This window comes from Hibiscus syriacus, unplaced genomic scaffold (genome assembly GCF_006381635.1).
Source record: "Hibiscus syriacus cultivar Baekdansim isolate YM2019G1 unplaced genomic scaffold, ASM638163v2 tig00002793_pilon, whole genome shotgun sequence".
Lineage (NCBI taxonomy): Eukaryota > Viridiplantae > Streptophyta > Magnoliopsida > Malvales > Malvaceae > Hibiscus > Hibiscus syriacus.
Window position 1 is genome coordinate 1197263 of NW_024061944.1, and position 25103 is coordinate 1222365.

General features: G+C 36.7%; 1 protein-coding gene and 1 pseudogene across 2 annotated transcripts; one reads left to right on the forward strand and one right to left on the reverse strand.

Annotated features, from left to right (window-relative positions):
* Positions 1 to 18644: 18644 nt before the first annotated feature.
* On the forward strand, positions 18645 to 21962 carry LOC120150315. Of its 2 annotated transcripts, XR_005518514.1 has the most exons (3): positions 18645 to 18893; positions 19362 to 21178; positions 21493 to 21962. XR_005518514.1 is itself a non-coding variant. In XM_039163015.1 (2 exons), the coding sequence occupies exon 2, from the start codon at positions 19511 to 19513 to the stop codon at positions 20771 to 20773; it is 1263 nt and encodes a 420-aa protein (XP_039018946.1). In that variant the 5' UTR covers positions 18645 to 18893; positions 19362 to 19510; the 3' UTR covers positions 20774 to 21228. The 2 variants fall into 2 exon arrangements, 1 of the variants encoding a protein (XP_039018946.1); XM_039163015.1 differs by lacking the exon at positions 21493 to 21962 and having other exon boundaries at positions 19362 to 21228.
* LOC120149515 lies at positions 21956 to 23717 on the reverse strand (annotated as a pseudogene).
* Positions 23718 to 25103: the final 1386 nt, after the last annotated feature.

A 25103-nucleotide genomic window follows, 5' to 3' on the forward strand; every position in this document is an offset into this window, starting at 1 on the left:
GCACCATTATTTCACCTGTTTTCTAAAAAGCTATTTAAATTATGCATTGAATGACATCTGAAAAGTTGGAGAAGATGATAATGCACCACTATTATTTGACCTATTAAGATGACATTTCACTAGATAGTTGTTGAATGGTAATTAATGATTGGTCGTATTTGTTTTAAATTGGTTCACTTCATATGAATCTTCACAAGACTTGTTATTTTTACAATTGTATTGAACAAGTAAAAATCAATCTCCTCTTTGAAGTTATGGCGAACAAGTTTTTCACAATTTTCCAAGTTGTCAAAACTGAAGACGGTGTTCAATTTTTGTCACAGAGGCTCATGAACATGAAGTTACCGGTAGATGTATCTCATCGACAATTGAAGATGAAAATAAAAAAAATAGAGGTTATGTTTCAAGTTTGAGATATCAACACATCATTTTAGAGACTCCGCTTAAATATGGAGCAATCCTGATCGATGATGATGGCGATGTAGTTGTTATGGTTGACCTTCGTCAACTCCAATAATCAAATGATTGAGCTTATTATCGAAACTGTAGATGTTCCTACTTTATCAACTGTTGCATCGATAACCGCATAAACAGGACCATCAGAAGATATAGATAACCTCATTGGGTGATTCAATGAAATCATTGGTGATTTTAGCGAGGACAATGAAACTTTTGTTCCACTTATGATGGATGATGATACACCAATAATCGATGAATCTGATATCGTCGAGGCTACTTCAAATGGAAAATCCTTTGATATAGAGGGTGATGTATGGGAGGTAGTTGTTTCTCGTGGTCAATCATTGCAGAATGCTCCGCCAGTTTGGGTACATCCACTAACAGCCATGCAAGCAGAAAGTTTTCACCCCAAGATGCCTCAATATCGTCATGCAATTGCAATGCATGAGATAAACTATGATACCATGAGGAATCCTGAGATTCATGATATGCTCGATATATGTGTAGCCCACTAGGGGACCTCAAATGAAGGATCGATGAAATTTAGAGTTATGTTACAGTTTGAGAGTAAGAAGGATGCACAATGATAACTCTGTAAAAAGGCCATATTTATGGTCTTTTCATTTAAGTTATTGACTGTCGAAGAGCCCATATAGAATTATATAGATGCATTTAGGAGCATATAGTTGCATGTGGTGGAAATATGTTTTGTCGTGGCATTTTATTTTGAAATCGGTGTTGTGTTATGGGGAATGTGCTTTGTTTGATGATATGTAGGATTTGAGAACACTGATTGGAAATATTGAGTGGAGTATAAATGTCGCGACAACTCAGATGACATTTCTGGGCAGAAAAGATAAAAGAATATATTTTTATTAAGAGCCAGCTGTCATTGTCTACACGTGATTTCTGCTGCCAACCACATAGGAGGGGCCCACTACCATCTCTGCACCATCTCTCAAGTGAAAGGAATAAATTTTAGGGTACTATGGTAAATTTGACACAAAACCCTAGGTTTATTCCCCACAATAAATAGGAGATGAAGCCACCAGATTAAAGGATTGTATTTTTAAGAAAACAGAGGAAAAGGCGGCTGAAAGAAAAAGGTCACTCATTTTTTCGTCAATCGCTTTTGTCGTTGAATTCCTCTATTAACAAGCTAGAGGGAGTGACGAGCTAGACATCTTAGAGGAGCTAGCTAGCTAAGTCGGTTCGTGGTGGCTGAGGGGAGCTCCAACAGTGCGCGTCGAAGGCTTTTCCTCCATCCCTTTGCTATTTACTTTCATTTATCTTAGTTGGGTTGTATGGAACGAATAATGTTTATGTTTTATTTCATGCAATATTCGAACCACACCATGACCAAGCCTTATTTGGTGGGAGTTCCTTATATATACTTAATTTTTATTTTAATGGATGGTTGTTTTTGTATGTTGTTATTTGTTTTCTTATGATGTTTAATGCCTTAAGGTTGTAGAATCTATGAGAGTATTCATTCCTTAGGAGAATGCTTAATGTTCAAGAGAATGACTAAGTAGCATATCTTTAGTAAGTAGCATATCTTTAGTAAGTAGCATATCTTTAGTGTTCGAGAGAAACTAGGGAGGATCCACATAAGAAAGAGGATCTAGATAGTAACTAGACCTAATCAAACCTTAGATATAAGGCTAGGATTTCAATCGACTAAAAGGAGTAGTGCTCGATCGAGAGGTTAGATGCTAGTGCTAACGCTGAATGGTATTGTCGTGAAATATTCTATTATAGGAACCAATAAGATCCATGCACTTCCTAACACCAATAGGTTTTTCCATGGCATCCTGAACCTGTTGAGTCATTTGACTAGAGATAGGATAGGGCACCATTAGTAAACTCTATCGGGTAAATAAGGCATAGAAGTAAGACCATCCTGAGAAGTTAGACTTAAGTTTCCTAAGAGACTCCTATCATTCATTCCCGTAGTAGCTTGTTGTGTGAGGATTGTCAAGTCATTTTATTCAAGTCCAGTGTTTACATTTTGTTTTGCCTTTACATTTTTTATTACACTAAACACAATTTAATTTGTCATGACATTTTCATCCATTTTGCCATGAAATCTCCATTTGCTTCCAAATCACACTATCATTCCATTCCCACTAACATCCATTTCATTATGCCACAACATTCTCATTTGTATATACCATCATTAACTATACTTAGGTAAAGTAGTTAATTGCTTTGACTAAACTTATAAATATCCTCCAATCCCTATGGATATGATACTCAATCATCATTGTATTACTTGTTCGATTATGTATACTTGCACATATTTCACGACCATATTTAGTAGTCACAATTCGCGAACAAGTTTTTGGCGTCGTTGCCGGGGATTGGCAACTGGAAGTTAATTATTTTTGTCATAACATTTTTATTTTACTTGTTCATTTTTTGTATAGTTTTACTTGTTATTTTCCTTGTCTTTTTAGGGTTTTATTTTACGTACTCAATGTGCTCAAGTAAAGATGTATCAAATTGGAAATCAAGGAATTGATCAATAGAAATATCAGAATATCGAGGCAATTCTGAATGCTGGGAATATAGCTAGGCCTTGTACTATTCAAGATCACTTAAACCCTATCATGTACTACCTAAATTCTGGATTGTGGCACCCAAGATTCATGAAGCCCACTTTGAGCTCAAACCGATTATGTTCGACATGTGGGACTTGATTGGACAGTTTGGTGGTGCTACTCATGAGGATGCAAGGTAACATGTTTGGGCATTTTTGGAGGTTTGTAACTCATTTCGACAACAAGGTGTGCATAAAGATATGCTGAAATTGAAATTATTTCCATATTCTTTGAAAGATCATGCCAGGGCATGCTTAATGGAGTACCTTCTGGCTTGATAAGGTCCTGGGTAGACTTGTGCAAATATTTTTTGTTATGACATAATCCACCGAATATGAAAAACCATCTTAGGAATGTCATAGCATCTTTTCGACAACGCAATGAAAAGTCTATGTATTAGTGTTGAAACTGAAATAAAAGTTTGATTCGCAAGTGCACCAATCATGGATTCCACAGCTGGACTCAAGCTATGATGTTTTACAATAGAGTCAATGCACCCACGAATATGATGCTAGATGCCTAGACAAATGGGACATTGCTCGATGAATCACATACAGAGGCATTCAACATTCTGGATAGGATTGCCAACAATGATTATCAATTCCCATCTACAAAGTTTGAAATTGGGCAAAAATCACATAGGGCATTCGAGTTAGATACTAAGGATTATGTGTCTGCCCAACTTGCTACTATCACCAATATATTGAAGAATTTGCAAAGACCAGGTGAGGGGAAATAAGTGAAGGCAACTAATTCAGCATGTTTATTATGCCATGACAATCACCATGAGAGTGAGTGACCTACCAATCAGGAATCCATCAACTATGTAGGAAACTAAAATTAAGGTAACAACAACCCCTATTTTAATACATATAATCCTGGATAGTGTCAGCATCCAAACTTCTCTTGGGGAAATCAATGAACCATCAATGATATGCAAGGTAACATGTTTGGGCATTTTTGGAGGTTTGTAACTAATTTCGACAACAAGGTGTGCATAAAGATATGCTGAAATTGAAATTATTTCCATATTCTTTGAAAGATCATGCCAGGGCATGGCTTAATGGAGGACCTTCTGGCTTGATAAGGTCCTGGGTAGACTTGTGCAAATATTTTTTGTTATGACATAAATCCACCGAATATGAAAAACCATCTTAGGAATGTCATAGCATCTTTTCGACAACGCAATGAAAAGTCTATGTATGAGTGCTGAAACTGAAATAAAAGTTTGATTCGCAAGTGCACCAATCATGGATTCCACAGCTGGACTCAAGCTGTGATGTTTTACAATAGAGTCAATGCACCCACGATGATGATGCTAGATGCCTAGACAAATGGGATATTGCTCGATGAATCACATACAGAGGCATTCAACATTCTGGATAGGATTGCCAACAATGATTATCAATTCCCATCTACAAAGTTTGAAATTGGGCAAAAATCACATAGGGCATTCGAGTTAGATACTAAGGATTATGTGTCTGCCCAACTTGCTACTATCACCAATATATTGAAGAATTTGCAAAGACCAGGTGAGGGGAAATAAGTGAAGGCAACTAATTCAGCATGTTTAGTATGCCATGACAATCACCATGAGAGTGAGTGACCTACCAATCAGGAATCCATCAACTATGTAGGAAACTAAAATTGAGGTAACAACAACCCCTACTCTAATACATATAATCATGGATAGTGTCAGCATCCAAACTTCTCTTGGGGAAATCAATGAACCATCAATGATAGGCAGTAGAATTTCAATGACTCCTAAGGTTTTCAAACGAATATTCCATGGAATAATTCTAACAAAAGAGATTTTATAACAACCACGAAGATCGTGATGCATGACCATGTGACCTCTATAAAAAACCAATAAGCTTACTTCAAAACCACAACTCATATTTAAGGGCCTTGGAGGGTTAGTTTGGCCAAATTGACACGACATTACATTCTCGCCCATATGGCAGTCTACCTAGTGATAATGAAGTCACTAAAGCTCAATAAAGGGGGCATTGTGGTATATTCACCTTATGGAGTAACGTCAAAATCTATAAACATGCTAAGTTTGGGGGGAGACACTCGGAGAGCTCGATTATGAGATTGTGCACGAAGATCCGGAGATGTAAGAAGATTCACATTCGATGGAAAATAAGGATGATGGTTCGAAGAGTGCGACCAATGAAGACAAGCAAAATTTTGCCACGACAAAATAAAAACCCCCATCAGTAGGTGTTGATGACCAAAAGAAAGTTGTAGAATTTTACCGCAACAATTTTTTATGCATTGATAATCATTTGAAGCTCGATGAAGAAGACGAAGAGGAGATCGAGGATATTCTGAAGGAGATGAGTCAGTCTAGCTTACCCATAGCTAGACCATGTACGAAATTTAAACTATTAGATTCTATTGAATTTACTCATCCTAAACCCTAAGTAGTTGTCCATCTGTCTAGGCTAGAAATTATAAAAGAATTAAGGAATGAAATGAAGATTAAGGAAAAATTCCCTAATGAGAAATTATTATTTGACGCGGAAATTTTGTGGTATGTTGACATTACAAATTTTCTCATCAGTGTTATTTTGTTTCCTTAATTGATTAGCCAGAGAAATAACAAGGTCATACACAATGGTGACTACTGTAATTGGGATGACACCTACCTCTTCAAAGAATTTACTGCCCAAATGATTACAAGTTGCCACAGCAAAGAGGAGCGAAAAGAGATTTCATTCCACTACCATTTAGCTTCATGCAGAGAGCACTTTGAAGAAAAGATGACTACTGCAAATGTCATACAATTCAAATGTAAAAGACACAAAATGCCAAGGAAAAATATTTTGAAGGTGATATTGTTATATGTGTGGGGTATTTTGATCTATACTGGTGCTCCGATCGAACGCGACAAAACTGCCATAACAATTTAAGATGTTTCGAAAAGAACACTTCTAAACATGTGGACAATGGTAAAGTCCCTACGATAGTTGTATCCACTTAGAAAGAAGACTCAATTGGTGTTGGCACAAACGATGATATTACTGATGACGTCCACCCATCTGTACAAATGCCACGATAAACTGCAACACTTCTGGAAAAGTTGACCCAAGACCAAGTGACGAATCTGACCAGTAACCTGATGGCCTTCTTTACTTATATCAAGCGACGGGATGAGGATGTGGCAACAACCTTTATGGAGCTCCTTCCGTATGTAGCTCTTGATCTCCCAATCTTTCTTGATACACTGTTGCGTGCCTCTACGGATGCCACGACAATAGCAGATGCTCCCTAACCAGCTAACGATGAGAAGCTAGAAGGTGTTGACTGAATCCACACCATGCCCACAACCGGGCAACATGAGATTGAGCCCCAACTATTAACCCTGATAGCACCATTTGAAGAAAGTGTATGAATATGAGAAGCCTCAATTCACCATAATCCCTGAAGACCTTAGGACCCCCTACTACACCACCAATATATTCTAAACACTCCATCCCCATACCATTACGTAAGGACTCGCGTCGTACAATTGCACGGCAGCCATAACACCACCACTATAAATAGTCAAGGTACCTTGCATTGTATTGTATTTCATAACATGTCTATTTGTTACTTAGTTTTTATTTAGTATTGAGGACAATATTTCTCTCAAGTTTGGGGGATGTAGGGTTCCCAAGTCATTGCTTAATAGTATTAGTAGAATGAATATGCAATGACATTAATAAGTGTTCGAGATAGTTCCTGGAATAAATTAATAATGCCCAATGATGATGAACTCTTTATGGCTAGAATTGAATGTACATGACTGTTGAGGATGATAGAACCAACTCTAGGACTTGCTTCTTTGAAACCTTTGGATACACGATTGCATATTTTTCATGCTTAAGGAACTTAATTTTTTTATAAGAGAACTCTTGCATGTCTTGGCATAAAACTTTGATAATGTCCTTGAATGATGAAAACCCCACATGTTAAAAAATGAATGAAAAAAATGAAAATGATGAAAAACATTTATGAATAAATGCTTCGGCATATCTGTAAAGGGACACTCTATTTTGCCACTACATTGCCTAGAAATTGCATTTAAATAAATGGCAGCCACGACATATGAGTGAATGAAAGTAGTCACGGGATAACTCTACCTGACTAGCTCGGGGGTGGAAGGTATGCCCTCTTTCACCTAGAGTGTGAGATGGTAGGTGTGATGGGCTGACTCCCCTCATTGCAGTTAAAAAAAAGAAGAAAACAATGTGGGAGTTAACTTGTAAATATCGTGGCAAAATAAGAGAGCTTGCTTAGAAATTTTCTAGATTTGTTAAGCATGGACCTGATACAATCATGTATGCACACACAAAGGATCTTGCTCTAGGGAACATTACTTGATTTCTCAAATTAGTCTAGCATGTTGAAGCCAACTGTTATGAGGGTTGAAATTCAATCCCATATGATTATCTTGAACCTGAATTTGTCATGATATTTATATTTTGCTTAATATTATCCATTGCTTGAGGACAAGCAATAGCTTAAGTTTGGGGGTGTGATAACTTTGAAAAATGCCATATTTAGGGCCTCTTCACTTAAGTTAATGACTGTCTAAGAGCCCATATAGGATCATATAGATGCATTTAGGAGTATATAATTACATGTGGTGGAAATATATTTTGCCATGACATTTTATTTTGAAATCGGTGATGTGTTATGGGGAAGGTGCTTTGTTTGATGATGTGCAGGATTTGAGAACACTGATTGAAAATGCTGAGCAGAATGTAAATGTTGTGACAACTCAGACGGTATTTCTGGGCGGAAAAAATAAAAGAAAATATTTTTATTAAGATCCAGATGTCATTGTCTACACGTGATTTCTATTGTCAGCCACATAAGAGGGGCCTACTACCACCTCTGCACCATCTCTCACGTGAAAGGAATGGACTTTATGTTACTATGGTAATTTTGACACAAAACCCTAGGTTTATTCCCCACTATAAATAGGAGATGAAGCCATCAAATTAAAGGATTGTATTTTTGAGAAAATAGAGGAAGAGGCAGCTGGAAGAAAAAAATCCCTCATTTTTCCGTCAATCTATTTTTCTATGGCATTCCTCTATTAACAAGCTAGAGGGAGTGGCGAGCGAGATATCTGAGAGGATCTAGCAAGATAAGGAGGTTTATGGTGGCCGAGGGGAGCTCTAGCAATGCATGTTGAAGGCTTTTCCTTCATCCCTTTGTTATTTACTTTCATTTATCTTAGTTGGGTTGTATGGAACGAATGATTTTTATGTTTTATTTCATGCAATATTCGAACACCACCATGAACTACCCTTATTTGGTGGGAGTTCCTTATGGATACTTAAGTTTTATTTTTCATGGATGGTTGTTTTTGTATGTTGTTATTTGTTTTTCTTATGATGTTTAATGCCTTAAGGTTGTATGAGCTATGAGAGTAGTCATTCCTTAGGAGAATGCTTAGTGTTTGAAAGAATGATGATCCATATAAGCAAGGGGTTCTAGATAGTAACTAGACCTAATCCAACATTAGAGATAAGGCTAGGATTTCAATCGACTAAAAGGAGAAGTGCTTGGTCGAGAGGTTAGATGCTAGTGTTGACGCTGAATGGTATCGTGACATATTCTGTTATCTGAACCAATAGGATCCCTGCACTTGCTAACGCCAATAGGTTTTTCCATAGAATCCTGAACCTGTCGATTCATTTGACTAGAGATAGCATATGACACCATTAGTAAAATCTATCGGGAAAATAAGACATAGAAGTTAGACTTAAGTTTCGTAAGCAACTCATATTATTCATTCCTGTAGTAGCTTGTTCTATGAGGATTGTCAAGTCATTTTATTCAAGTCCAATGTTTACATTTTGTTTTTCCTTTACATTTTCATTTGATTGCACTAAACATAATTTAATTTGTCATGACATTTCCATCCATTTTGCCACGACAACTCCATTTGCTTCCACATTACACTATCATTCCATTCCCACCAACATCTATTTCATTTTGCCACAAGATTCTCATTTGTACATATCATCACTAACTATACTTAGGTAAAGTAGTTAGTTGCTTTGACTCAACTTATAAATTTCCTTCAATCCATGTGGATATGATACTTACTCATCTCTGTATTACTTGTTCGATTGTTTATACTTGCACATATTTCTCGACCATATTTAGTAGTCACAATTCGCAGACACGTAACTAGATGTGAAAGAGTTTTTTTATCAAATCTCATATGGAATTCATTTGTTGTGGAGTCTGATTAAAAGACATATTTTGTCAAATGTATTAACAACAATGTCAGCTATAAGTGGAGGATACATGTCTCATACCTACAATGAAAGATATTGTGGAAAGTGACAAGGTTCCACAACCAACACTGCTGCACATTAAGCTCTTCACACAAGACCACAAACACTTAGACTCCGATGTCATTTGTGCATACGCAAAGCTACTAGTGGAGAAAAATCCAAGGATCCCAATATCAATGATTTTGGCATTAATACGAAATACATTTGGGTATATTTTGCCTTATTACAAGTCCTAGATGGCCAAACGGAAATCTATGACACTAGTGTATGGTGATTGGGATCTGTCGTACAATGAGTTGCCACATTTTTTGCACGCAATATAATATTTCATCCAAGAGACCATTGTTCGCTCCTACACTTATCCTGCAACCACATTTGATGGACAAGTTATCCATGGGAAGAGAGTTTTCGGAGGCTTGTTTTGGGCTTTCAAGTCACAAATTGAAGGCTTTCGTTACTGCAAATAGATAGTTCAAGTGGATGACACTTTTCTATATGGCTTATACAAACAAGTCCTTATGATAGTTGTTGCACAAGATGGTGACAGAAACATCTTCCCCATTGCCTTCGCCATTGTTAAAAATGAGTCCGAAGAAACGTGAAATTTCTTTTTGTTAAACTTGTGCTCTCATGTTGTCACTCAAGATGAGGTTTGTATGATCTCATGTCGTTCACCTGGGTTGTCGGCCACGATTGATAGATCGGGAAGTAGGTGGTCGTGTTGAGTTAATCGATCGACGAATCGGCCAAGAGGGGGGGTGAATTGGCAATAAAAATTTCGGTGGAAGCTTTTGCAGAAAATAGAAAATAATTGTACATCGATTTAGAGTGGTTCGACTTTCTCAACCAAAGTCTACGTCCACTACCTTAGCTATCCACAATAAGGATTTTCCACAAATTCACTAATTTGTCTTTCTTTTGAGGACAAAGAGTAACCTTACAAATCCCTCAAGAATTATGTCCCAAATTCTTGAGAACACTCTTGCTTTTGTGGTGCTGTAGTGGAGGATATTAACCATGTCCTTGGCTTTTGTCCTCGTGCTTTTCTTGTATGGAATAACTTAATCAAGCCGGATAAATTAATGAATTCCATGTCTCTTGACTTCAACGTGTAACTGTCAATCTTACTGACCCAAATCAATTTATTATTGATGGTGAGAATTGGAAACTTATGTTTGGTGCGATTATTTGGAACTTATGGTTATCTCGTAACTCCAAGGTATTTAATTCACCAATGGACATTGGTATAAGTATTATAAATCGTAGTCGGTAACTTGTAAGTATGGCTATTCGGGAAATGGAGGAGAATCATGTGTAGGGTGGTTTCGCCTAATATTGACCGTGGTCACTCGTATTAGTCTCCTCCGTCGGCTTCTTGGATTAAAGTCAATAAGGATAGAACTTGTCGTAGTTCTAATGGTTATTCTTCTTGTGGTAACGCCGCTCGAGATAATACTGGGTCATGAAAATTTAGATTCTATAAGTTTATTGGTATTTGATCGGTGGTTGATGCAGAGCTTTGAGGTGCTTATATTGGTCTCTTGTTGGCGTGGAATGCGGGATATAGAAACATTGTTCTTGAACTTGATTGTTTGAAAGCTCTTCAGTTTCTTCGGAATGACTACAATGGATCTCATCCCTCGAGTAAGCATTTGTCCGATCAACGACATCATAATTGGATTGTCAAGATTTAATATGTTCATCGTGAAGATTATAAAGTAGCTGATGCCTTAGCCAAGAGTGCTAGATTCAATTCGGCTGACACGATATTTGTTGCTTCAACTCCTGCTTGGGTGGAGTCAGTTCTGCTTGCTGACAACATTAGTTCTTAATGTTGGTTTTATTGTTTTGTCTTTTAATTTGTGGTTTGCACTAGCTTGCCTAGTTGCTTAATTAATTTGATTATGATTATGGGGTTTTAATGAGATATGTGATAATACTTCCCAATATGTGTTCGCATATAAATCCATACCTTTTATAAAAAAAATTATTCAAACAAACTCAAAATTATTATTTTTTAAAAATTTTAGAAAAAAAATCTAAAATCTTTAATCTCAAAGTTTGTTATTATCGTCGTTATTGAACACCTTATTTATAGTTAAACCACTACTATCAGTTATATCCTTACAGTTATCTCAATCTCCTAAATTCAAATCTCTAATTTTAAAACCTATTATTATTGTCGGTCACCATCACTATCGTCAAACACCCACCCATAATTGAAATCTCATTATTAATTATTCCCTTATTATTGCCTCAATCCCATAAATACTTAAATTTAGATCCTAATCTTCATAAAACTTAAATCAACAAATTTTATAATTTTAAATATCTAATTTTAGAATTTATTATCATCGTTGAGTGTCACTATTATCATCAAATGTATATCCACTCATTATTAAACCTTCAAATCGGTTATTCTTATCGTCTTTATTTAAATTTCTCAAATTCCTAGAATTAAACAGGGAAATAGGGGTATTAGAGTATTAAAAACTAAGATTTTATTAAATTTAAGATGTTTTTGAAAATAGAAAAATTAGAGAATTTTAAAAATATATGAATTTTATTTAAAAAGTTAAATTGAACTACGTGTTAAAAATTGATTGAATTCAAGATATTATTCAGTCCTTAAAATAAAATAAAAAAAGAAGGAAAAATGGTTGGATGGTTTTTAAAATCGACCTTGAGAAGGCCTTCGATCATTTGCATTGGGAATTCATAATCGACTCCCTTCAAGAGGCTAACTTTCCGCTCTTATTTATCAGACTGATCCATAATTGTATTTCCTCATCTTCTATGTAGGTCCAATTTAATGGTGCTCTTGGTCGACCTTTCAATCCTTCGAGAGGCATACGTCAAAGTGATTCCATATCCTCTTACCTCTTTGTTCTAACTATGTAGAGGCTTGGTCATGCCATTACAGCTGCGGTTTAAAGAGGAGCGTGGAAGCCATTCTGACTTGCGAGAGGTGACATTCCCATTTCGCATCTTTTCTTTACCGATGACAATTCTATACGCAAAAGCAACGCTAGACCAAGCTACTCTAATAAACTCAATTTTCATTGATTTCGGCAAATTTTTTAGGCACAAAGTCAATAAACTTAAATCCCAAGTTTTTTTTCTTCAAACACGAGTGATGATATCGTTGGAATAATTAGAAACCAACTCGGCTTCCATAGAGTTGAGGATCTTGGTACTTCACACAATCTCTTATATTGACAACGATATGTTCAATTATATTAAGTCCATCCTTAAAAGTAAGATTCAACACATGTGCAGCATATCGAACATAAAAGTAAACCCCTTCACTTAATAATGTCTCATGAGCATTAAAAGTATCCTTCAAATGATCTTATAGTCAATACCCCAATCCTAAAGTAAGAATAGCAAAACACTATACATATTACTCCTGGTGTACGGTGAATCAACATAGCAAAAGTTCAAAACTCTACTATTTAACTTTCAATTAGCATTTACATAACGAGCGGTCAAACATGAATATCCCTCAGTTTGATAAGATGTTCACATTTCACATGTCAAAGAAATCTGACAAGAGACATTACTAAGAGTCTCTTTTAAGTTTTAAGTTAATTTTCAAAGTTTTATGCAATTTCAAACAATCAACTTTTGCAGTGTTTCTATATATACTTCTAACTTGATGGTTTAAATATGCATGGATATTTCTATTAACTTCATGTTCAACCCAAGAAAAAGCATATCCATGTTTTATAATTGCTCTAACCATTAAATCTCTATAAATCTTTTGATCATATATATTATCTTCCGATCCTTCTCCTATGTTCTCAAACTACTTTTATATGCAAAATAGTTTTTACATTTGACAAGATGTTTTTACATATTAGATGATCCATCATCCATAACGTGAGTTAGAAATAAAGGAAGCAATTTTGCAATATTTGCAAAGTGCCCTCTCTTTTCCATCCTTAGTTTCTATCGGATCAAGATTGAGAAAATGTATCCAAAGTTCCAAACCATGCAACCATGCTTCGTTTCTTAGAAATACTTTGTGATTCTGACTATGATTCCTGTACAATAACATTGTCGTTTCAACTTGAATCTCACCAGTTTTACTTGATTCCATGGCTATCAAAATAAAAAATAATATTGTTAGTATTAACTTAAACCCCACATGTATGTTAAAGAAAAACACAGAAAGACATTATGAAGATATAATGAATGAATCTAATGCTAATTATTTTTTTCTTCTTTGTATCGATTTATGCTACTTATCTTTTCAGAGATGGATTTATCATATAAGTATTGTACTATGTTTATTTTGTATTCAGGGATTGTCAATAGAAAAATGCAAGATTTTATATCAAACACTAATTGTTATTAAACCTCAATAAAATTTTGGAACCTTATCTGGTAGTATTTTTTTATTAATATCGTAGTAGCAAATATGACTCCAACTTTACACACACATTCAACATAAATGATAAATGTAGGAATATAGTCTGGTCTTTGAAAAAATCCCCACTGAGTACCATACATCTCCTTTGTGTTTGACATCAAAAACATGACAAAGTAAACCTAATAAGGTACTACACTTATAGGTAATGATATTATAGTTCGTAATTCAACTCAATTACCTCTTCTCAGCAAAAACCATCAACAAGATTTTAAAATATCAAACATATATAAATCACATGAAAATATTATTCTAGGATAAGCTTATAAATGTGTACGATTCAACAATGTAGATATGTCTTTTAGGCATTATTCGGTAAAGCTCGATAATATAAGCATTTAATGAAATACAGGGTGCTAATCTTAATTTTCTAGTTCAATCATCTAAGATCATATTCAATAAGCAAAAAAATCATTCAAAAATTATATTCAAGTTCAATAACCCAATTTTATTATTTGAGTACAAAGAACCTGAGTCTTTGACTGCTTGTGGCGAGGAAAGACAGAAAATGAATTGAAGATGGAGGACGACTGGGCGAGACAGTGACTGAGTTATCGCTTGTGACGGTGGAGGCGATAGATGCATAGCAACACGACCGAGAGGAACTAGTTAATTAGGGATTGTAATTTTTTAATCTGGGGTTGAGAATTCGGTACATGTAATGTGTTTTTACTTTTTAGTAAAAAAATATAAAAATTAAATTAATATATATATATGTATTTTTTAAATATGATAAATGATAATTGGTTATAATAAAAGTAAACAATTATTGAGGGTTAATGCTACAGTCAATCCTAATTTTTTTTATGATTTATAAAGTTATTTTTGTACTTCCATGTATTTTAATTTGATATTTAATTTTAAATTTTAAAGATCTATTGATTTAAGAGAAAATAACCTCAATGACCAAAAATCTCAGATAATATACGATTTTGACCAACTTTTTTTGGATTTGCGAAAATGACCAACAAAATCGCAATGCGATCTCTAATTCGCATTGCGATCTCCACTATCGTAAATTCGCGTTGCATTTCGCGTTGCGATAGTTGAAAATCGCGTTGTGATCTTCCATTTCGCGTTGCGATAGTCTACAGTTGTCGTTGTGATAGTTGAAAACCGCGTTGCGATAGTCTCGGGTCGTGGTCGTGGTCGCGATTTTCAACTATCGCAACGCGTGGTCGCGTGCGATTTTCAACTATCGCAACGCGATTTTCAACTATCGCAACGCGAAATGGAAAATCACAACGCGAAATGGAAAATCGCAACGCGATTTTCAACTATCGCAACGCGAAATGCAACGCGAATTTGCGATAGTGGAGATCGCAATGCGAATTAGAGATCGCATTGCATTTTGTTGGTCATTTTCGCAAATCCAAAAAAAGTTGGTCAAAATCGTATATTATCTAGGATTTTTGGTCACTGAGGTTATTTTCTCTTGATTTAATTCATTTAAACTAAAATTTTTATTCCCAAACTAGGGATGCTACAATATATAGTCACATAAATTTTCTAAATTACAAGTTATAAAGAGTAGCAACGATGATTAAGGCGATAAAGGATTGACCCAAACCGAAACAACCTGAATTGACCCAAAAATCTAAAGGTTGATCCAAATCAAAACCAATCCGAATTGACCTGAAAATCTAAAAATTGGTCCGAAAAAAAAACAACTCAAATTGACTCGAAAATCTAAAGCTTTACCCAAACTGAAACCAATCGATCCGATATTGACTCGAATTGAAACCAACCGATTCAAAATTAACCCGACCCAAACATTAACTGATCTGATTTTAACTCAACCAGAAAACCAACCGACTTGATTTGACCCGACCTGAACTGAATTTCCATAAACCCAAACTAAACCGAATGCAATCCTAACCCGAAAAGACCTAACTCAACCCTGATCTGAATTCGACATTTCATTTGGCTCGCCTATCGTGACAAGTTACTCACCAATGCGAATCGATGCAAAAGGAACATCGTAAGCAGTCCTCTTTGTGATATATGCGGTACGGATGATGAAAATGCTCTTCATATCCTCCGAGACTGCACTGAATTGAGAGCTCTATGGTCCTTTATCATCTCGCCCCAAGCAGCAAACAGTTTCTTTAACCTCTATTTGGAGCATTGGCTACTTGACAACATCAGCTCCAATCACCTTTTACATGGAACTGCCATTCCTTGGAAAATTACTTTCGTTTCTTTGATTTGGCAAATCTGGAAGCGTCGCAATACGTGCATTTTTAATGGTGATGGCCCCTTGAATGCAAATCTTTATCAAACGAGCATCTCGTGGCCAACTTATTATTCGACCACCTTCAAAACGAATGACCCTCACTGCTGTGACATTGTCCCATGGCTCCCTGCAATGAATGGTTGGGTTACTCTTAATTCTGATGGTGCGCTAGATTCTACCTCCTCTCTTGGATCCTCGGGACACTTTATCCGGAATCAAGAAGGTAATTGATTAGTCGGCTTCAACAGATATCTTGGCTTTTCTACCATTCTCGACTCAGAACTTTGGGGTATTTATGATGGCCTCTGCATTGCTTGGAATACGAGATTCAAGAAAGCTCAATGCCAGATAGATAGTGCCTATGCTTATAACTTGATCACCTCTGCCTACGCCCATGTTTCGCCTAGTGCTCTCTTCCGCATGATCGTTGGCTTTATCTCCAGACCTTGGCTCCTGAATTTCAATCTAATTAAGCGTGAAGCCAACTCTGGCTGACGACCTTGCAAAACTCACTGCTCTCACGGATGGAATTGTTCATACTCTGCAGAATTCTCCACCTTCGATTTCCTGTTTGCTTCAGCGATACTCAAGACCCCTTAAGGGCTCCCACAATCTCTATGTAAAAGGCTTTGATTCATTATTATTCAAAAAAAAATTGATTGAATTGAATTATTTTAATGGTCATTACAAAATTAATCTTAAAATTATAACTTTGAAAATATTAAACATATGTTTTGATAAAAAAATACTTAAAATTAAAAAATATAATTTAATTATTTTTAATTAGATCTAATAATTTTAGGGTAAAGTACACAAATGATTCATCGACTACAAAACCCTACTTTGTTAAATCCCATGAATATTGAACATTACAAAATTGCCCCTTGGTTATAAGACATTACTATAGTTAGTCTCTCGACTATTAAAAGTTACAAAATAGTCGTATGATTATTCATATATTCCAAATTTGTCATCTTTAGTTAAAAAATTAGAGGTCATCTGAGTAGGTTAATGTCATCTGAGTTGGACATTAACCTACTCACTAAGATATGATAAAATTTGATCTCATAATTGTTTGAACTGTATTTTATGGATCAAGTCTCTATTTATATTATGTCGTCGAGCCAATGCTTAAAAATAATAGTTATACTAGTAGACATAATTAAAAATATTATTTTATCATATCTAAGTTAGTATGTTAACGTCCAGCTCAGATGTCCATCATTTTCTAACAAAAAATGATGAATTTAGAACATATGAATAATCGGATGACTATTTTGTAATTTTTAATAGTCAAGAGACTTAACAAATCGAATGATTATTTTATAATTTTTTAATAGTCATATGACTAAATAAAATAATATTTTATAATAAAAAATATATATATGGTTGGTTGTCCTTTGTTCCCATATGTAATGGGGTAAGGGGGAGGTAAGATAGTAGGCTGCCCTCAATACTAGGTTAAGAACAGCTTCCATATGAGTAGGGATGGCAAACGAGCGGGTCGGGTGCGGATACCCCATCCCCCCCCATACCCACCTAATACCCACCTAATATTTTTATCCATGGTGGGTACAAATTTTCAAATCCACACCCGCCCACGCGGGTACATTTTCAAATTCATCCCTACACCCACTACCCACTAGCGACATACCTAGCTAGACCCACTTGACAGCAAACTAATGGGATGTTGGAGTTGGTTCCCAGATAGTTCGTGATGGGGTAGCAGCGCATGCTTCAATTTGTCAGAGGAGTAGCTCTACGAATGTTATGGAGACAGATTGTAGGGAGCATGTAGTCGCAGAGCTGGATTGTTGTGTTGCTTTCGATGTTAATGCTCATAGTGCGCCTAATATGGGTTTTGATGGGCTAAAGAACATGAAAACTGTTGCTTTTGATGTTAATGCTTATAGTACGACTAATTTGTGTTTGAATGGCAATATGGGCAACATAGGCTAAAGAACATGGAAAGTGGCGTGGTTAGTGGGATTATGCGTTTAATCAAAGAGCTGAATATTTCTCTAATTAAAGACCAGATTAAAGACTAAATATCCTTAATATTTGGATAAATTATATGTTATATATTATACAATATTAAAACTTATAAATTAGTCTTTAAAATTACACCTAAATTCATAATGGTCCAAAATTTAATAGATATTTAACTGGGTGGGCAGATGTGGGGCGGGCGGATGCGGGTGGATGCGGGGCGGGTAATGTCTCAAACACATTACCCGCCTACCACCCACGACGGATACCACTTTATAAATCCACACCCGCCCACTACCTGCTAAAATTATACCCATCCTCGCTCCAATTGGAGCGGATGCGGTGCGAAATCTACGAAACTGTACCCGTTTGCCATCCCTACATATGAGACATCCAAATTATGAAATGCCCTCCATGAGACTCGATCCCACGACCTCAAGGTTAAGAACCTTGTGCTCTATCAACTGAGCTGGAAAATATATATATATTGCAAATAATTTTAATGTATATACAATAAGAGATAAATAAAAATGAAATAAACTAATCAAAGAGAAACTAAAAATAGAAACAACGAGCGAGCGAGAGATGAAGCTAATGAAAAACAAAGCCGAGCTGAGAATATAATGAGCAATGGCATTAGCACGACAAGAAGAGGAAGGGAAAGAGAAAAGAGAAAACTGAAAAAGAAATTGCACTCTAAATAAAACACACATTCATATTATTAATATATTAGTATTAAAAAAAGGAAAGGAAATTGAAAAAAAGACGATAGAGGGAGCAAAAAGAAATCGATAGACGCTGCGAACAATCCGACCCCAAACCCCGACAACTGTTATGGCGCTGGATTTCTCTGAAGCAACTTGCCTAAGGTCAGCCTTTTTCTTTATCAATCCTTTTAAGCTTCTCTTTTAAGCAAATTCCAGCTCCCTTCCTCAACTCTTATCCTACCCAACTCCACTGATCTCTTTCCCTCTGCTTCAATTTCCTAATTCCCAACCTTTTTCCCCTTTTCAATTGCCCGTAAAAGTCACGCCTTCGTGGTTTCAATTGCTGCACTGTTCCCTTTGTTTTTTATTTGCTGATCCAACTCTAGGGTTTTCCTTTGCGCTTTGCGTTTATTCAGTTCCGCTTTGTTTTTTTATGGGGTTTATGTTTTTTACTTTAACGGAGTTTGATCCCTAGGGTTTTGATTCTTCCGATATGAAATTTGGGTTTGCATTGTATGAACGGTTCCCCTGTGGGTCTTAGGGATGTCTGAAAACTGGACTTCTGAGTTCTCTTGTTTTTTCTTTCTTTCTATGGGATTTCATGCTTGCTCTTTTTACCTCAATATGCAGAGAGTAAGAGTTCGATTTGCATTATATAGCATGCAAATTGGTGGAGTCGGATTCATTTTTGGCATCTGAGAAAACTGTAAATTGGGGTGGAAACAGGTCTCAGTGGTTTTATAGTTCTGTGAATGGTTTAGAAATCTGCTTATTGAGCAATGCAACCACAGCAGGGCTCCAGAATCAATTTAGGCCAATTAAAAGCTCAGATATTGAAGAAGATTGGGGCTGAGAGGTCAAAAAGATATTTTTATAATTTGAGTAGGTTTTTGAGCCAGAAGCTTGGTAAAAGTGAGTTCGATAAGTCATGTTACCGCATTCTGGGAAGGGAGAATCTGCTACTGCATAACCAGTTGATACGCGCAATATTGAAAAATGCATGTCAGGCCAAGACTCCACCACCAGTTCATGAAGCAGGTCCTGCTAGATCTTCGATACGAAATGCTGAAAGTTATGCTGGTAGAGATGATGGGCATGAGCCAATTGGATCCCTTGTACCCAACCAGAATTCAAACATGACCATTTCTTCGAATGGGGTTTTGTCAATGTCATCCCTACGAAAGGTTATATCTGGAATACAGGATAGAAAGCTCAGGGATCGGCCCAGCCCGCTGGGGCCAAATGGAAAGGTTGAGAGTTTCTCACATCAATCCATGGGTACTGAAGACAATGGCAATAAATTGGGTCTAGAAAATGGGGATTTGACACCATATTACTATCAGAGACCATTACAGCATCCTCAAACAGTTGCCGAGCAGCCTGAAATTGAAAGAGAAGGTTTGGGGCGTTCCACAGGAAAACCAAGGGTGCTTATCAAAGGTTTAACTGAAGGAGCTGTTGTTGAAGATGGGGAGGGGGTGGAGCAAGCCAACCATGTTGATTTCTCTAGAAATCCTTTGCTTGCACCTCTTGGGATTCCATTTTGCTCAGCTAGTGTTGGTGGCGCCCACAAAGCTCTGCCAGTGGCAATCAGTGGCGACTTCATTAGCTACTATGACAGTGGTAGTTTGTATGATAATGAGTCATTGAAGAAACGTATGGAACAGATCGCAGCAGCGCAGGGCCTTGAAGGTGTTTCATGGGAATGTGCTAGTATGTTGAACAACATGTTGGATGTATACTTGAAGAGACTGATTAGATCATGTGTCAATCTGGTGGGTTCAAGATCTACACGTGAATTAAGGAAGCACATTGCCCACATGCAACAGCCTCAAAGCAAGCTTGTTAATGGTTTTTGGCCAAGTAGTCACTTGCATATGCAGAGTATTTCTGGGCCTACAGAAGGTTTACAGGAAAAGCGGCTGGGGTGCTCGATTTCTTTGCTTGATTTCAAAGTTGCAATGGAGCTAAATCCCCATCAACTGGGTGAAGATTGGTCATTGCTGCTGGAAAAAATATGTATGCATTCATTTGAAGAATGAACGCTCAACAAAAAATTGTTTATCATGAAGCTGTTAGAAGGATATGTTCATCCTGGTTCAATGTGCTCGACAAATGTTGAAGCTGCCTGTTCGTTTACATTTACTGACATGAACCAGATTGTTCCCAGTCAGATAAAGCTCTGGCCCTCGCAAGATTAAATTATGGGTTTGAGTTTTGGGATGCCTATACCCTTGCTGCAGAGCTGGGACTGATCAGATTATTATTTTTGAGCAACTGAGCTAAAGTGCTGAAAAAGGAAGTGCTTACAACTCGTTGCTCTGTTGTACAATTAGCATGTTGTTGGCTGTCTTCTACAGATCTCAATCTTTTCTTGTAATTTACAGCCATTGAGGTGGAAGTCTGAGAAAGTTTTGCAGAGGCACTGCCTTGTAGCTTGGTGAAAGGTAAATTTATTTGTAAAGAGCTGCAGCATTGCTCTATATGTAATTTAGAATCTGAGAATCTATTGAATTTATATATTAATAACAAGTCGACATCCATTAAATTGTCCATGTGGTTTATATTATAATTTCTGCCAAATGCCACTGAAAAACGTATTTGTGAGGCTTTGATTCTATGTTCTTGTGGATTTATGATTTGCTAATTGTAATTAATTGTCATTTAAAAGATTTGGTGGCATACAGTTTTCCATAGTGCTCAAGCTACTGTTCTTATTTTGTTGATTGAATATGTATTTTGGTCTCCATTTTACTTGCAGGTACCATAGTGTAGATGGGTAACAACACTTTGTTTTCTGCGATCAGCATTAACGTTGTTAGCCATTTCTGCTATCCGTGCCATGCAGCAGATATGCAGAGTTTCAGTTGTTGAACCAGTGACTGGTGTTTCTCATATCGTGAAAACACCTGAAAAGTATGTAATTTGTGCTTGCTGATGGTTGCAGATGATTGTGAAGAACTTATGATGGACTATATGAAATACCAAATCTCCAACTGTGAAGGCGGATCGTTAGATGCAATGCTTGTGAAGACCAATTTAATTTGCTATGTTGTATATATGGGAAACATTGGGCAGTGGCATGGTTAACCAAGAAATCTAGCGCATTCTGATTGCTACAACCACAAATGTTCAAAAAGATATTTTGTTTTACTAGCAATCAAGGAAAGTATATAAACGAAAACTAAATGAGCCTAACTGATTGCTATTTTCATTCACATTTCTTTTGAAGGGGGGAATTCAGGTGCAGTGCGAAGAGCAGCTGGTTGATTTGACAACTTGACACAAAATGGTTGGATTTGATATTTACATATATGATCATCAAAAAACTTCTGAAGATGTACCACATCCGTTTGTACGAAATAAACAGCGTCTCTAGCTTCCTTTTGTAAAATTCAGCTCGATCACGAGGTAGGTAAACAAGACTATGTGGCTTCTGCTGATGCTTTACAAATAGGGCACCAATTCTTCATCCGTAGCCACTGCTGTATGCATGCAATGTGATAACTATGCTCACAATGCAACCTCCCTACTTCATCTCCGATGACATACTCTTCCTCAGGAGAAAAAGACCAATGAATTCCGTTAAGTTTGAAATGAAACCAGTAAAGAAACCACTGCAGTTGCATCCAGAGATGAGCAGAGGAAAACAAAATAGCAATAGCACAAAGTTTTCATTAATACAGTCGAAGGTTAAGTAGCAAAGGACCTGGCATATACTGCATTTGGCATCATCTTCTTCACCCTTAAAGCTGACATTTGCATCTTCCAAAGATGTCTAGTAGATGCCTTAAGGCATTTTGTTAATGCTTCTAAAGGTAGTGCAGTGCTCACAGAGCCCATCCTCTCTTCTAGAGCTAGTAATTCCTGTCATGAAAAGCAAGAAAAGCTAAATCTTAACAAGCACCGTGTGTAGAAAGTAAAATGCAGACTTGAACCCACATAGTGAAACAATAACAAACCTCATATGACATATTATCTATATCCAATCTCATGTATCTATGCCGGTCATAAAAGTTTAGGCCATCAAGGAGCAAGCCGGTCTTAAGAACAAGTAAATGCTGCAAGACAGAAACAGAATCAACAACATATGATATATCAGGAAAACTCAAGCACTTCAAAACTAGTTAACTAGTATAATCTGGAAAACTCAGGCACTTCAATTCTCTCGAGTAATGATACCTGCATAAACACAGCAAAAGTAACAGATGAAGCTTCAATAGTTTAATAATGCAATGTTTCATTTTGCCTCTCCCAAGGAAGACTCGATAGCATCAGATGATTCAAGATATTAATGCAAATCCGTATTCATAGAGAGAAAGAAGAAGAAGAAATTTATAAATCCATGAATAAGAATTGCTGGTTGGAATATCCTGGTAATATACCTCTGCAATGTCATCCATATTGTGGAACCGGAATCTACCCCAGTTTACTGAAGAGCTGCAAATGCCAACTTCTGAAGGGTTAGGAGGCATGATACTCCTTAAACTCTTACTGCCTGGTCGATTGTGAGAACTAGCACGAGTTGAGGCAGTTTTCTTGGAATCACGAGCATTCAAATCAATATGTATATCATATTGAGGTGCTTGCGGGATGATTATGGGTGACTCATTCAAAGTTATTTCCTTCTGCTTGGTTAGGGGGTCTCCCTCTACTATGACTACTGTTTGATCTTTGAGTCCTAACTGAAGAAGTGCTGCCACAATCCCTATTAGAAAACCAATTCCTAACTTGCCTTGAACCAGAAATAGGAACACCAAGGCTGGAACTGTTGTTCAGTCTCTCCAATGACCTACTCAACTTTTTCCCCCAGGTGAAGGAACTACCCTCTCCTTCAGAACTATTCTTTTCTACTTTATTTTCCCCTTTGCTGAGGCTTGAACCCGATGATGAACAACTAGACGAGACAACAGAAATTCTTGAACTTCTCAAGCCATACTTGCTTGTGTTACCTTGAGTAGCACATAAAGCACAAATAAACTTCATTAGCTACAGTTCTGTATTTGACCAGAAAAATGGAGATATAGTAAAACTGAAAAAGCCAAGTTACCTAGATAAAAGCATCCAGCCATGTGGTTACTGGTTGGTCATTATATTCCAGCTGGATATACAGACACTCTTTACAATCCCATCTCTTGTATATAAAAACATGCATTGTCTAAATAATATTTCAGACAATGCATAGAATATGTTTGGTTTTTGTGTGCGAAAAAGATGAGAAGGTCAAATATAGGCAGCCGCGACCAGGGGCTTGTCCCTACTGTGGAGGCAAGCTGCAAGCTATGAATATAAAGACTCACTGGAAGTTCTTCTTTTTGCCACTGTTTTTTCTGGAAGAAGAGAAAGATCTATTGCATCACATGCGCAAAGTAGATGTTTGATGCCTTCCCTTAAGCTTCTATGACTTTTATTTCATTGTAGTTGTCGAGCGTTTAGCATAAATAAGCTTATTATAATCGTAATTTGTAAGATTGGCTGGAATTTTTATGTTGTTGGCTTGATCTATATGTATTTTGGTTCAAAATCGGAAGACCATTTATGTTTGTATTTGCATTTGCTGTCATCAAAACCAATTATATTAGTTAAATGTTTGTTTAATGCTTATGAACATAGCAGCTTCAAGGACTTACTTACAGCTTATGAATAGTATTAACAATGAAAGACAAGAATGCTTGTACATCTATGCCTGAATCGCAGGAGCCAACACTATTTCAACTTAGAAAGGCTTCTGGCCTATCACATTACCATGGGGATCATAGTTACACGAGATCAATGTATCGCCGCTTCGGCACGACTTTGACGCATCCGACCTTTAAGCTATTTCTCCAAATCATTTGAGTATAATGCAGGCACTGATCATTATTTCTGCAACTATTAGTCTTATAGTTGTAGTTCCTTTTCTCTTCTGCCCATGCCGCTACCGCGTCTCTCGGCTTCCAGTCCTTGCCGCTTCCCCAGAAGAGGTTCTCTCCGTAATCACTATTCGAATGAATCAAACCACAATCTCCTTGCCTCTTATGTGCCCACCAGGAAGCAAATTTTGCCAGCTTTTTGCTCCACCTAAGAGGAGGGAGCCGGAGCTCTGCTCTTAATCTGTTGTGTGGGATTAGATACCGTTGGATTGCCTTATTAGAGGCTATTTTAAGTAGACGCCTGGAATGTGGGAAGAAACTTCGTTGTCGTCGGAGTATGACGATTTTGATTTGATGAGTGAGTTGATTGGTAATGACGAGTTAAGTTTTATATAGTTGCATGACAGATAAAATGAATGAATATTTTTTTAATAGAGAATCATTTCACATGGTAGGAAAAGCAAGTTGCAATAGATTTGAGGTGTATAACACGCTGTGGAAAGTGGAAAAAGAAGATCAG

Coding starts and splice junctions, on each gene's coding strand:
- LOC120150315 (XM_039163015.1), top strand. CDS start 19,511: ATGCAACCACAGCAGGGCTCCAGAATCAATTTAGGCCAATTAAAAGCT.